Source organism: Gasterosteus aculeatus, chromosome 1 (genome assembly GCF_964276395.1).
Source record: "Gasterosteus aculeatus chromosome 1, fGasAcu3.hap1.1, whole genome shotgun sequence".
Lineage (NCBI taxonomy): Eukaryota > Metazoa > Chordata > Actinopteri > Perciformes > Gasterosteidae > Gasterosteus > Gasterosteus aculeatus.
In genome coordinates this window covers 10,391,701-10,407,012 of record NC_135688.1, presented here as the reverse complement: position 1 = coordinate 10,407,012, position 15,312 = coordinate 10,391,701, and the positions used below count along the sequence as shown (strand labels likewise).

Below are 15,312 nucleotides of genomic sequence, written 5' to 3'. Positions count from 1 at the left end.
CATCAGCAGCTGACCATCGGGGATGGATCTGTCTACACTGCTTTTACCCTGCTGGTCTGGGCCTTTTGATTTGAGCGGAGGAGGACAACGAGGACACAGATTGCGATGGTGGCAAGTAAAGGGGGATTATCGGGGTTCAATAAATCATTTCAAGTCAAGTTAATTACAATTTATAAGTTTAGTTTTAACTTTATAGTTTTGGCTATCAATTAATTTGGCAAAAGCAACATGGTACTAATCAAGTTAATTGCTTGAAGCCTCTCAGGTTGCAAATATAGTGTTTGTTTTTATCAGTTTGTCTATGAATTTTAATTACACTCCGATTTGAAATTTTGTTATTCTATGCTGCCTTAAAACATCTGGCCGTGGACAGCAGATGGAAAAGAGCCTCTCTGCAAACTCCCGCTCACCTGAAGTAGGCCGACAACTGTTGATTGGTGTGCATTGTCCGTGCAAAATGACTAAATAAATAAAAACATAAATGAAGCGGTAGACAGACGGCAGAAGAGGAGAAAGAGTGACATTTGATTCAATGTTTATTCTGGTACCTCTTGGTATGCATAGGATCTGGAAAATTCTAGGAGACACAATTGAAGAATTAATTTAGGACAACAGCCGCTACTTACACAACCTCTGCGCGGTCACATCCAGCACACAATCAAATATAAGTAGGAGAAAAAAAGAGATGTGCACATGGAGAGACAGAGTGCAGGGGTCATGGTTCTGCCTCGTGACAGGACGGTTTCAACGTGCTGCACCTGCTTCACTCCGCGACCCAGCGGTCCAGCTTCGCTCATTTGGTTTCAGCGTGAGTCTTTCCTTCAAAGCTCAGAGGCCAAAACCATCGCTATTGGTTTTCTAGACTGAAAGCACCAACTCAGCAGCTGCAGCAGTAGCATGCAACTGGAAGATACATCCACATCTGCTGCAGTGATTTGGGACACTACCATTTTATTGTGTGACACACAATATGTATCAAACTGCAATTTAGTGTACTTAAGGGGTTAGCATGATTTAAAACCGCTTCTGAAGTCCAAAAAGGAACATTTTGCAGTCATTAAGGTTCTGTGAACCCGGCAGTATAAGTGATGCATCAGTATTTCTGCTGCTGATATATCACTGTCATCTTGGCTTTTATTTATCATCACTGTTTAACAAACTTGTGAGCAAACAGTTTGCTGCTCTGCATCAAACCCGCATTCTCTCCCCAAATAGCTGTTGTTTTCAGAAAAACAGTGCCTGTGTACTTCTGTTCTCACTATTGTCCAATTTATAGTTTATTAATCATTCTGAAATATAAAAATAAACTATCCAAGACATTCTTTAGGCGGGTATCATTCAATGTCATATATTGTCATTGGGTGGGCTGAACCGTTGAGCCAGCACTCGAACAGGGAGGTGGAAGTTTCTGTGGAGCAGGCTGTGTCCTCAGGGGACACCAGGGACACACAAGCCTGCCTCTGTAAGTATGTATATATATATATATATATATATATATATATATATATATATATATATATATATATATATATATATATATATATATATATATATATATATATTAATATTAATATAATAATTTCACACTGTAGAGCAGCTTTAATTATGTAGAAAGTTTCACAAATATGTATTCTTTATGAAATTGTTCCGGCTCTTGATTGAAGTTGTTTATTGGGAGTGAATATTAAAATCCGATTTGTTTTTAAGGCTTAACCATGCCATCAAATAGAAAATATTCATTTTTTACAGTTTAGCCTGAAATATTTCCTATTCCTATTTCCAGCTAATTATTTATATTCAATTCCTGCCAATGGATTTCCCTAAATGCTACATACAGTAATGTAACATGTTGTAAAGGGGCATTTTCCATATCCTTTATTTATTTAGCAATCATATAACAAGGACATTGAACTAACAGGTCAGGACTTATCTAGACTCACTGAGATCTGTTCATCACGAGGGACAAATAGACAGAAACACCTGTTTCTGATCTAGCAGCTGTGAGAAGAATGAGTCGATAGGTCAGATTTAAAGAGGAAAAAGGTTTGGAGGCAAAAAGTGTGTCAAGATGGGCAGACGAATGACAAATAGGCTGAGATAAAAACGCGGTTGAAGAACCTGTGATTTGCAAAGGAGAAGCTGAAGGGTGAGAGAGACAGATGAGTCGGGAAGGTAGAATGAGTTGGGGGTCATGGAGGAAAAGGCCAGAGGTTATCAGGCAACCATTAAGTGAACCGTGATGTGTTACAGCCCATGAGATGAAATATACTGGCACTGTGAGTTATCTAGAAGAGCAGAGGCACACACCATCTGTGTACATGGTATCGGGTAACGCATCCTCATCCTTTCTCTGCCTTGACACACACTCACCCTCTCACATGCACACACAAACACACAAGTGTACTCCTGACAATTGTTAAAATGGAATGCAGGCCTCGGTCCCCAAAGCACGTGGTAAAAAGTGACGAACAAAACACTACAGTCCTGGTGTTACCACCACCTGCAAGATGATGAGCCTTTAAGAGGATGTCTTCATCTGCTGCCACATCATCATCGTATAAATCATAGAAGATGAATGATAACATCACATGGTTAGAATAAACCATATTTGATATCTTATATGTGTTCTTTAATTTATTGCAGTGCATCCCGGGCGAGGAACAATATCTTTTCTGGGCAGTAATAACATGGCAAAAGTAAGAAGAAGAAGAGGATCAGGAGTCTGAAGCATCCGAGTTACTGTACCTGCTTGTCACAGCTGCTGGGATGTGAGAATTTCATGCTACAGTATCATATGTACAAATCTGTTTAAATCTCTTTGTGAGACTTGGCCTCCTTTTTCCTTCCTGAATATGGTAATTATTTCATGGTGGGCTAAACAAGAAAAGCGTTGCACTGAGAAAAACTCCCCAAAACTTTCAAAAGAATCAAATGTGCTGATGCAAAAGAAAATTCATGTAACAGTTGTGCGGTTTGCTTTGTTTATTAGAGGTATATTGTCAAACACTTTACAAGCTGTTGCTTAACATTAGAGAGAAAAATGCAACACGGAAAAAACATTTACTAAGCTCAGCAGAGAACACTTTTAAAGCCCATAAATAAAAGGCACTAAAGTCCCAGTTTAATTGATGGTCCTGCTTTTTTTCTTGACAAATGCAGCCACAACTAGCAAAGAGGTCTGTTGTTACACACTTATACACAGCGCTTTCAATTTACTTGTTAGTTGAACTTTTAAAGGCAACACCACTTATGTCTGCTATCACGTGTGGGACACCTAAATGTGTGAAATTATAAGGTGGGACGTTTAAGTGACACAGACTGTTGATTCAATACACTGAACATTTGTACGGACGTAAAGCTACCATAGATTACCCAATGTGGACGGCAGGCTTTCTTATTTAGTTTGCTGTATGCTCTGCTGAGTGCAGGTATCTTAAATATTTTCATGATTAAATACACCATTTAATACACCAGTATTGCTGCTACTTAAATACATAATGTGTCTTTTAAGTTAGAATCGCCATTCAGTGGAACTATGTAAAATAATAGGGCATCACTTGGATTTTCTTCATGGCTGCAAAATAAATGTACATGATTTCTTTTTTTAAATAATCGCGATAGAAGTACATTCAAACAATAGCATGATAGTTCCCCAGCATTATTGTTGTTTTAAATAGCTTGTGATGTAGGGGCGCCTGTAAAGGAACAGTTTGTCATTACATTAACTTTTGTATTACAGATGCTCCCTACTTCCTGGTTCAAATACTGCAGAAACATCACTTACACACAAAGTTTAGATGCCGTACTAGTGGCACCATCATATTGCTAATGCTGTTGATCGTCAGATCATCAGGAAGTCCATGAGGAAGTTATGTGATTCTGCTCTAGAGCTTAAATTATGTGTCCACCGCTAAACACATGTGCACCTGCCTGTCAGACGGTTGTATGAGATGAGTGGCAAACACTGGGAGATGGAATAGACACCATCTGATATTAAAGCGCTGGCTTCTTGTGAGGGACAAGGAGGCCGTGGGTTGATGGTGCAAACAGCTGTATCATCGCAAAATGGTAAATCGTGAAAAGTCGTTCCTGGCAGTACATCTGTGTTGACCGTATTTCAGCTTCCTCTGCCTTATTGTCTGCCCATTTACTCTGTTGTTTGACTGATTATATCATGCCATCTTTTTTTCTTTCTCTTTTCATCTCTAACTATCTTTCTTGCTCCTCGTAATTCATGTTTAGCTGCTATATCCATTCCCTTGACTCCCTCCTCTCCCCTCACCCATCTTACGCTGTTCAATTTGTCCCTATTAATCTCCTTGTCTAGCTGGCGTTTCTTCTTCCCACCATCTGCCTTTTCACTGCTTCCGTCTCTCACCGATTCCCTCGATGTTCCTCCATCCACGTCCGGCTTTCTCTGGCTGACTTCTTCAGTTCACTACCGGCAGCCGCAGCCTTCCACCACCATGTCCTGGTAGTTCTTCAGCACCACTCGGTCTTGAGGGTCTAGGTAGAGCAGGGCGATGGGACTGAGGGAGGTGGGGACGCAGCAGGCCCGCGGCACAGCTCCATTCACCGAGTTCACCAGAGTTTGCACCATGGCGTGGCTGGAGGAGTTCATGTGGTCGGCCAGAGGAAAGCGACACTCGCCCAAGCAGAAGAAGGCGTCGTAGCCGCTTGGTGCAATGATCCACTTGTGCCACCCCACATCGTTGAAGTCTACATAGAGAGGATGGCGGCGACATCTGTTACGAGAAAGGCGCTTCAGTTTTGCAGCACGACCGCCGTTTCTTTTCACCCTTCCGGCATCGCTCCAGCTGACTCCTCTTTTAACACTCCCCCAGCCCTGCACCGTATACCCTGTTTTTTTGGCCCTGCCCGAGGCCGGGTCTCTACTGCGGCTATTGCTGCTGCCCCTGGTCCTGTCTTTGGTCCCTTTTCTCCCTCTCACCCTCTGGCCTCCGTTGGGGTTCCTCCTGCCATGTTTGACCAAGGGCTCTCCACGGCCGTCATGGCTGTACGTCACCAAGAGGGGTCTCTCCTGGGCCCAGCTATGCTCGTCCTGACCCACAGACCTGCATACCCTCAGGTGTCCCTGTTTGTGTTTCTCTGTCTCCTCCTCAGCTGTGGCAGGGTAGAGGTTTTGTTCAGGGATCAATGTGGTGCTGTTCTCAATTCCGACCTCTAGGAGGAAGCCCACACTGCCAGTCCCACTAAGGGCCTCACGGAGGAACTCTGCATTTAAGCTAAAAGCTTCCCAGAAGCCGCCTTCTTTATGACCGTGGAGGCCAGTGGTGAGTAACCTTGTCTCCAGCAGGGTGGGCTCAGGGTCCTCATGGTGCTTAGTGAGGTATAAGTTAAGTCTGTGGACCCCAGGACCTAGTGAAGCTCGGTCACTGCGGAGAAGCCGAAGCTCAGCGGAGAGCACCCTCTCATCCTGAGGGATGGAGGATACATTGAAGGAGATGTGCACCCTCTTACGATCCACTGCTACAGGATTGCCTCCGAGGGGCTCTAAGAGACAGGATGAGAGGAAAGAATGCATGTGGGTTTTGCGTGGTTTAAAGACATTATTTACTCTCAACAAGACCAAAACAGCACTGGCTACATTGGTTAGATAGAATTTCACAGATTATATTAATCAATAGCAGCAAATTTGTTACATTACTAGGTTGGATGCCTCACATTGACACTGTAAGTTCAAACTTTTACCAATTACTTTTACCAAAACTTTTGCAATCAAATCAGTAGAAGCTTTATTTTGTAATTTAGTTTATGGGAACTAACAACAGAATAGCATTTCCTTTTCACGAACTTTTATTTGAGGCCCTTATGTATTCAGTCAACCTTTCCTACGCCAACCTGCACTGGGTGATTGCAATCAAACTCAAACTCTGCTGCAGGGACAGTGTATCAAAATCTAGTTAGTTTATTATCACCATGTGAACATGCCTAATAAAGGTGTGTTTCAACAAATTATTCAACAAAAATTTGGCTTGAGTGGCCGAGCAATAGGTCAGCAAATATTTGCTCCTGAACTCCCTGATAGGTTATTCCAGCAACGATCAAAACTGTGGGCAAAGTCCAGAACAAACACAGAGTTTCTAAGTATACTCTTACACATATTTTTAAAGGAGACCTCAGGATTGTAAACAACCCATCTTATCCAAGTGTGCACAGATGCATGAGGATGGTGAGTCACAACCACCATATGTCATGAATAAAACGTTTTTTTCTCATTTATGATTAATTAAGAAAGATTAGCTTCCTCGAAACAAAAGCTTTACGGGCCATAAAACAATGTTTACGATTGCAGTTAAATAGGTCCACAGCATCATGATGTAGCGGTGAACTTACCATTGTGGTGAAAGCTGCGTACGGTGTTGGCCTGCTCAATGTGCTGGCTCGGGAAGCTAAACGAGGGATCCTCCACTAGATGGTACTGCTGCTGGTGGAAGTGGTAAAGATTAAGGAGGTACCCAGGCACCGGCACTCCAGGCCGAGGGTCGGGCTGCGACTGTAGGCCCAGGCGGCTCAAGAGGAGGTTCTGGATGGTCTGTGCCAGACTGGGCTCCAGGAGGAGGGAACCAGCTGCTGGGGGCGACAAGGAGGAAGGCATGGAGGACACCCGGCCATGGTCGGTCTTGCTGGTGTCTCCACCCTGGCGACCAGACGAGGCTTGAGGTAGGAGCAGGACCATGAGGAGCAGGAGGTTAGCAGGGAACATGGTGGATCTGGAAGGGGGGCAGGATGGTGAGGCGCAATGGAGAATACAAGAGAAGAGGTGGTTAATAAAAGTCAAAAGAGACACAATCTTACCATCAGTAGGAAAACTTATGTAGGCTGCTTATGCAGTGTTTTTCATCATTTTTGAATTCAGGTCCTTGCAAAAGAGGTCCTCTGAGATCCTCCAGGTCTCCGTATATCATGCGTATGTCTTCCCCTTCCTGGACACACTACTTTTTCATCTTGAACCTTCATGTGGCATATGTTCAAGGACTTACTGTCCACATATCCATAGGAAGTTGTTTGCTTCATACTCCTGGCTGTGGAAACAGTGACACTTTTTTTCTCTATTAATTTATGGTGAGCCTCATGCCCCTGTGGGCCATATATTTCCTTGAACACCTAAGGATGAGTAATTAAACAGCCTGTGTAATTCATTCTTGCTGTGTGTGAAAGAGATCCCAGTGCAGGAGTAATGGAGTCGTGGAGGCCAGTCACAATGACAGATATATTCATTCAAGCATTCTATAATGATGTCCGCGCGAGTGAAGAAGATTGAAATCCTTCCATTTAAAGCTGGGGTATGCAGTTTGTTTTGGTCTAACTGGGGGAAAAAATCCATATGAACCTTTGAGCATATTCTAATTCAAGTAGCCTGAGATAAAACTTGACTTCGGCACCCCCCTTGGCTCGGTTTTTGGAGCTTTAAAACATTTTGGAGTCTTTGGCCAATCACATCGACGGAGGGGGGGCTCCCACTGACTATTCTTCAAATACAGATGCATGCACGTGTTTTCGGTGGGAACTTGATTCAAAGTTGCCCTTCCTCCATTGGCAATAACTGCCTGCATGGCAGATCGATCCAACAAAGGAAAAGGAACGTATAGAAAGGAGAGACTAGTAATTTTGCCTTTTATCCGAGCAGTGAGCTGTACATTCATGACAGCTCGGATGACCAGAAGCTATCCTCTCTCCATCTCTGTCGATGGTGTAGATAGCTAGAGCCTCGAATCACGTACACCACCAAAGTTCCTTACAGGCCCAAATGTTTTTGTAGAAAACCAGACAGCACTTCTCATGGTCAATTGCTGCTACAAAGCCTGCAATGCCTTGGAGTTGGTTATTGATGAAAGAGGAGGTTTGAAATTAACCATAAGTACTTATAAGTATAGGTTACTGTATAACGTGATCAGGAAGTTTAAAAAAAAAGACCTAATGCAACGGGAATTGTATCAACTGCATGCTTGTCTGGTGGGAGGGGCCTAAAACAGAAATGGAAGAGATGCAGGAGGATGGCGGATTTTTCAAATTCTGCCCTTTTCTCTACATCAAACCTTAAATCATACATATGTTGACAGCATGCAAACAAAGTTTAACCAAACCCTCACAAAATATGTATCATTCAGTTGTAGTTTGGTGCGTGAAAGACCATTTTGTTTAAACATTTGAGCTTTCCCTAACGGCAGCGTTGTGTTATGAAACTCCCCGTCCTCCCACGTTCTGCATCGATCGCTTGCTATTCTTGATGACTGATGCGAAGTTCTAACCAAAACACCACAGAGCGCGCGAGAGCGCTCCTTTAAATTAAACTTGACTGTGTTGAGAGAGTAAAGCCTCTTTTGGCCGATTCAACTCAAGTGATCAGCTTATCTCTCCCTCTTTGACAGTGCGGGAACAGGACCACAGACGCGGGATCATGTAATTACCGCAACGACCTGGCTAACACCCTGCACATCTGCACTGCAGGTGTTAATAATAACTGAGCCAGTAATTAGAAACCAGCAAGTTAATGGCCGTCTTGACCTGAAGAGGTCGGGTTGAGCAAAGGAGTCACAGAAAAGACAATCTCGACTACAAATGAACATTATTGCGACATAATAGAAGTAGAAGAGAAGTGACGCCATCGCCGACTGAACAACTACGAATGATCCTTTTTCAAATAAAAGCACACCAGTCTGTCACTTACTCAAAGAAGAACTCTAAGCCTGCCGTTATTTCTTTCCTTGTCCGAGCTTTCACATATCTTTCGTCTCTATCACCGTACCTCGTGTCTCTAAGGGACATAGAATTGATTAAGCCCTCAACAGCGAGATAACAGAGCCGTTTATGGCCGAGCGAACAGATAATGACACTGTAATGGCCGCTAATCTTACCACACTGCCATGAAAAGGGGTTGAAAGGAGTTCAGAGGTGTGAAGGTGTGTACATTTTTATGCATTGCATGTTGCTCAGGCGGTACGGGGTTCAAAGGGCAGGCCTGGGAAAGTAAGCCACCTCCAAGCGTGGGATTGTTGCTGGCTACCCATTAAACTCTCACGGCCCCACCCAGGGCTCTTTCACCTGAGGCAACGAAGCAGAGGACAATTACAGATTAGACACCATGCTGGAGCGCCTCTCCCATATTCTCAGAAGGCTTGTAAAGAAGATTAAGGACAACAACATCGTCTCTCTCCTGCACTCTCCTCACAAAGTACAAAACCATCCCGGGTGACTCTGAGGTTCAAAGGTTCAGTCGTCGCACAACAGGGTGTGTCATGACCTGCGCTGCAGAGAAACGACGTCCGCGACACACACATACATGTGCTCTGATTGAATGCGATGACCTAATTTAGCCTATTTGTATGATGTGTACATCTTGATGTCGTCCCAGTCTTAAAAAAAACATCTCATTCTGCTTCTCTCTGGCAGGAACGTGGACTAATCGAATGTTCTTTGGGGTACAGGAGGCAAGCTGTATGACTAATGGGTCCCTGATAAGGGGAGATGAAGGGTTAGGGCCTCAGCGGCGGTGTTTGAGCATCGTCCCCCTTGCGTGTGCATGCATGCAGCTCAGGAATATTAGACCCGACCTCCCGAGCAGACGGTGGCCTGACACTGGTGCACAGCAGATGAGAATCGTTGCCAGATTTCTGAACTCTCTGATTAAAACCTCTGGCCTCTGATGTCCGTTTCTCTCACCTGCCTTTGGCATGTTTCTGACTCACTGCCTCTCTTTTTATCTGTTCATTTCAAACCCTGCTCCCTTGCCCCTTCCTTCTTCCTTTTTGCATTCCTTGAACTTTGTCCTTTGGCTTTGTGCTTTATGCTGTCATACTCAATTTAACTGTTTTTCTATTTTCTGCTTCCCTCTTCCTCTGTTTTGATTGATTGTCCATCAATTTCCCTCTCTGTCATATTTCTCTTGTTCTTACTTGTTAAACATATATATATTTATAAATATATTCTTTAATCTCTGCAGCACCTTCCCATTCAATTTCTCCTCTTCTCCCTCTCCCCTTTTCTTCCTCTCCTATCAATGTTCCCCTCGGTCTTAAGTGAATGGTGTTTTTGCGGAAGAGTGCGGCGGACTGTTGCCGGGCCACGGGGCCGGAGTGTCACCGCAGCCGGCTGATTTATCCACCGCCGCTGTCTTCATGTTACGCTTGGTCCCTCAACTTTCCCTTCCTGTTGTTCTTCCCGTGTTTCTTTTCCCAAATTCCTCCTCTCATTCTCCCTGACCCACCCCCCCCCCCCCCCCTTCTCTTGTAGCTCTCATTTTTCTCTACTGTCGTCTCATTCTTTTAGAACATAATAAGTGCAGCGTTTGTGCCACAGGATTAATCTTCTCTCTCCCGGCACACTGTGTCATGTTGGACAGCCTCATGAGACCACGTGCTGCTTATTTTCCACTTGGAACTGTGCCACATATATACATATATACGTATACATACATATATATATATGTACGCATGTTCAGTTTCTAAATGAATATACATATATATAAACTGAGCATGCACGTCATAATTCACTTACTTACTGAGGGTTACGACTGCACAATGCTCCACATGTTTAACTTTGAGCAGGGGAGTTAATACATACCGGGGGCAGGGTGAGAAATGTCCAAAACAGTTGTGCAATTGTGATTCTGCTCTCGAAACAGATGAAATCATTAGAACAATATTCCAGGTATAGGCTGCCGTGTAGTTTTATTGGACTTTATTGAATGCTCTTTAATTCATTCCAGCTGGACCAATTAGCTGGCCGCTGACACAGACGTCAAACGCACACATGCAGACACACACATGTTAACGGCGGTGTATACGGGGTTTGACACATGCCAACTGCCAGCCAGAGTGAGCACTAACGCGTAAGCAGAAACTCATGCCAAGATGTAGAACTGTGGTGAGGCCGGGTTCTAAATATGTGAGTACGGTTGGAAATAGAATTAGACACACAAAACACACACACGTTTGGTTAAGTGGACATTCAGGAGTGGACCTCTGCTTCTTCATCGTGACCGACTGACCGGGAACCACCTGCAGAGACTTTGCATCAGTCTGGCATGAGTGAGCTTGAACCGAGCATCAACCGGTCGCCATGTATTCACAACATTTCTCCTCTTGCTTTTATATGTCCTCAGTATCTCCGCTTTTTTTGTCTCAGACCTGGGAATGCCCGGAGGTCTCCGTGTCACAGGTGCATTGTGGTTAGCAGGAGGCCCAGCTGAGGCGCAACATGCACTGCATAAGCGTCAATGGAAACACTGACATGTCCAACCGGTGACTGCTGAAAGCTCAGAGGCTCCACTCCGGGTCTGACAGTTACGTCCCAGTGAAATACAGAACAAAAACACACCTCTGCTTTTCACATTAAAGCACTAAGGGCCAATTCATACTTTGTATGTTGCAGCGGTGGTGAGTGAAATTATGCTCTTTGAACTCATAATGGGGCACATTATCCTTGGACAAGTTGCTCACCAGACAAGATTTTGATTGAGCGACACTGTGTGTATAAATATATATGCATGTGCATGTGTGTGTGTATGTGTTGTTCCCCAGAGTGACTAATGGTTTCAGCAGCACGGGTCCTGTGGCCTGTGGCTTGACAGATGTGTGTTTGTGCGGGTGTGCGTGTGTGAAATGGATGTTGTACTCACGTCCAGGTGTGGTGGGATGTATGCAGAGTCCATGGTTTATCCTTGAGCTCCAGTGTTACGATCCCTCGGCTCTCGCTCCTCTGGACAGGTTGGACAAGGTGGCCTAAATACCTCTTGTCCCTTTTCTTTATACCTCTTTCAAGGTAACCAGTGTCTGTCTCTTCTATGTCTTCTAAGTAAACAGGCTGTGGGTAACGCTGCTCTCTCCATGTTTCTCTCCTCTCTCAGCTCGCTCGCTCAGCTTCTCATCCTGTTGTCAGTGTCAGATAAGCAAACTCTTAAAAAACATCCACCGGCTCCCCCTCTGCCTGCCTGACCTCTGCAAGTGGGCAACTCCCTTTCTCTGTTGCCTGGACTGGTTGTTTAAAACACACTGGTGTTAGCGCCGTGCATATGGAAGCGAGAGGAGGAAAATGAGTTGTGTCTGTCTGTACTGTATCACCGGCAACAACTCCCTCTAGTTCTTAAACCGCCTTACTATGCCTCTCTCTGTTGGACTCCCCTCTGTCCCTCCCTTTTGTATCTCCTCCCCTTTTCCTCCCTCTCTTTAACACACACACACACACACACGCACACACACAAGCCCAATTCTTTTTTTCCCCTACACTTTAGTAAGTGTCCAGCTGGTAAACTCAGTTTAACTGTAATTGACTTGCCTAGCCAGTAAGATCCTCACAGATAGTAACGTCACTCAGACCGGCCCCAATGCATTTACTGCACTGCTCTTATCTCCCTCTCCCTCTCTCTCTCTCTCTCTCACACACGTACACACACACGCACACACACACACACACACACACATATACGCATGCATCCAAGCTCGCTCATTCCCTCACACAGATAAGCATGCAAGCATGAGTACAAACAGGCACGGACATTCTCACACACATATGATTGTGCTTAAAATCAAACCCACTCAAAGAGACAAGCATGCACACACACTTTTACACACACAAAAACATTTTTCCAGATAACCTAAAGGTCAGCACACAAAAGACTACTGATTATTTTTCTGTAATTCCCCCATTAACAAACTCACCTGCTGCTTTTTGTTGGCACCATTTTAAGTTTCGGCCAACACGAGGTGCCATGACAGTGATTAAGAGCACACAGTTACAAGAAAAAGGCATGAATGGATGACTCATAGCAGCTGCCATGAAGTCACCTCCATTGAGTTCTGTGATTGGACGGAAGTAAATGTTAAGGTGAAAAAAAGAGAAACCGTACGTCTCCACTGCCGGTTGAAGCAAGGTGCATGTGTCCTTTCAACGCAGAGCGGGCGGCGAGGGGGAATTTGTATTCATGGTGTGGACCCATGAGAAAACGTCTCTTTAGGATGCAGTGTCTCACATATTAGATCTCATCTGGAGAATCACTTGCCCACGTCCCTCTCCTCCTCCTCCTCCTCCTCCTCCTCCTCCTCCCCTCCGTCCCCTCCACTTGCTCTTCCCGTCCACTCCCGAACAAATACACAAAACCCCCTAATCCACAGACCTCATTCAGTCCAGAGGCTGAGTAATTGTCCCAAAGCAGAACAACTTCACGCACAAACGCACGTACCGAGGAAACACTTTTTCTTTTGGAAAAGTCAGTGAACCGACAGTCAGTTATTATTATTATTTTTTTATAATTGACCTAATTGGGTTATTACCACATTCAGGTATAGTAAGTAAAGAGTGTGACCTTCAGCTGAGGTTAGGTTAAGTTTCATGTCCAAAGACATCCGCCGTGTGTCCTCTCCCAACTTCACTCCAATCATACCCACTGTCAATGTTGCCAAGAATAATTTCCAGCACAAAATTCCACACTAAAACCACAAATATCCTAAAATGTTAGTTGGAATATGTTTTTCACCCAACTTGAAATGGAAAGCTACAGAAAAAAAACTTTGTCTATTGCTACATTAGTTGTTGGCCTCTGTACATCTTGTCCTTTATCATTGCCGATGATCTGAGTTCGTTGCTTACCTTGTTTGGTGTGTCTGACCTCCTTCATTTTCCGTTTTAGTTGAGTCTCAACCGAAGCCTCTTTTCTTTTGGTATTGTTCTTTTCTGTGATTACAGCAAACACAGGGTGGGACGATGTGGTGCTGTCTGGGTTCCCATCATCAAACCCTATTTGACCTTCTGTCCGTCGCTTTTTGTTCAACTCCATTTAACCCCTCCATTATCTGCCATTCCAATTCCCTATGATTTGCTTACTAAAATTGTTTGGTCCGCGTTAGTTAACTGAGCCTTTTCCAAAGGCGGACCCAAGTTGGATTGATTTCCCAAAGACCTGACAATTGTTGTTTTGTTTCATTTCAGTATGCAGTGAAAATCAAATTGCAGACATAATGCTTGCAATAAATTGGTAATCCATCAAAGTAACAAGGCCATCTTGGTATTTGTTCATGTTTGGCCGGAGCTGTTTTAAGCATGTTATTTATTGGTGTTTAAAGAAGCTCGGATATTACCAAGACATGTTTAAGTTACAATATTTAATCAGAACATCAAACACAAGAGACAAACATGAAGCACATGTCATTTTGTTGTTGTAGATTTGAGGGTGTCTAACAAACATTTCAAAGTACAACATTTGACTGTAATTACATTTCCTTGTTTGGAACTGCATTACTATGATACCATAAAACAATAAAAGTAATGTAGTGCTCGCGGTGATGGATTGCATAACTCTTAGTCCCTGCAAGCTGTTTTCATACTACATTAGCAGAACCAACAACTGGCTGGAGTGTAAAAACATCATCATTTATAACAGTAAGTTAGCAGAAATGTCGAATGCACACATACATTTCAGAAAGCCTCTGCAACCTCACTGACCCACGAGTGAGCAGCCAATACAAACTCATGTTGAGCAGCCAAACTTTTGAACTCCGTTTAAAATCCAAGTTTCCAAAAATATCGAATAGCTACTTCAGTCAAAATTATGAGAAACACGCATGAATGATACAGAATAAAACGAGAATATCTCCATTTGACGCCTTTGATCCGTTTTGCATATCCATCAAACAACTTTAATAATCTGATTAAGATATAAGACAGTGGGATAGTTTATCAAATTATTTAAAAAATACAATTAAAAAAACACAGATATATTTACTGATGCAGGCCGTTAAAATATCTGAGATGTATGAGCATTTGTTCAGAATAAAAAAAAAAAAAAGCATTTATGGTTCAGGCTTAGAACTGTAGCAATGCCCCAGCTCCGGCTTCTCCAAATGAGCAGTAATTCCAGCCTCCAGGTTTCCCATCCTCTGGAAAAGCCGTCGGCCGCCTGTCCCGCTTACTTCCGACGGGGGTGGAGAGATTTTTGAAGTAATACATCTCTGCCTTCAAACCAACCACCCGTCCCGCCTCCCATTGCTCCATCCCTCCATGGACGCAGAGCGAAGCCTTTTCAAGAGAGGAGGGTGTTTTGATTTATTCTCTGTTCAACCACTTCTTTTATTTCTTTTTCCTCTTTCAGCAAAGGGGCATACAAAATTGCTAATCGATCAAGGTGATCATCAGTTATTCAGTTACAGATTGAAAGAGAGACGTAAATCGGTATTAAAATGTGACTCGGCCTCATAAAAAGAGCAGAAACAGGATTGGCTGCGTGTGTCTGTGTGTAAAGTAAATGCTTCCAAGATGATAATAGGGGAATTTACGAGGCTCTATAGCCTTTCAATC

General features: G+C 43.7%; 1 protein-coding gene and 1 long non-coding RNA gene across 4 annotated transcripts; one reads left to right on the top strand and one right to left on the bottom strand.

The window, feature by feature from the left end:
• The first annotated feature begins 1,735 nt into the window (after positions 1-1,735).
• Positions 1,736-4,586, top strand: LOC144398930 (uncharacterized). Its single transcript, XR_013461082.1, has 2 exons — positions 1,736-3,856; positions 4,017-4,586. It is a non-coding gene; the product is annotated as an uncharacterized LOC144398930 (long non-coding RNA).
• bmp16 (bone morphogenetic protein 16) lies at positions 2,968-12,164 on the bottom strand. Of its 3 annotated transcripts, none has more exons than XM_040188653.2 (4): positions 11,642-12,164; positions 10,954-11,021; positions 6,358-6,734; positions 2,968-5,514 (listed from the first exon to the last, which is right to left on the bottom strand). In XM_040188653.2, the coding sequence occupies exons 1-4, from the start codon at positions 11,672-11,674 to the stop codon at positions 4,439-4,441; spliced, it is 1,554 nt and encodes a 517-aa protein (XP_040044587.2). In that variant the 5' UTR covers positions 11,675-12,164; the 3' UTR covers positions 2,968-4,438. The 3 variants fall into 3 exon arrangements, with proteins under 3 accessions (XP_040044587.2, XP_077954414.1, XP_040044596.2); XM_078098288.1 differs by lacking the exon at positions 10,954-11,021 and adding an exon at positions 6,820-7,046 and having other exon boundaries at positions 11,642-12,162; XM_040188662.2 differs by lacking the exon at positions 10,954-11,021 and having other exon boundaries at positions 11,642-12,158.
• Between the last annotated feature and the right edge of the window lie 3,148 nt (positions 12,165-15,312).

Coding starts and splice junctions, on each gene's coding strand:
- bmp16 (XM_040188653.2), bottom strand. CDS start 11,674: ATGGACTCTGCATACATCCCACCACACCTGGAC. Junction 11,022..11,641: donor ACATCCCACCACACCTGGAC/GTGAGTACAACA, acceptor AAGTCTCTGCAG/GTGGTTCCCGGTCAGTCGGT. Junction 5,515..6,357: donor ACGCAGCTTTCACCACAATG/GTAAGTTCACCG, acceptor CCTGTCTCTTAG/AGCCCCTCGGAGGCAATCCT.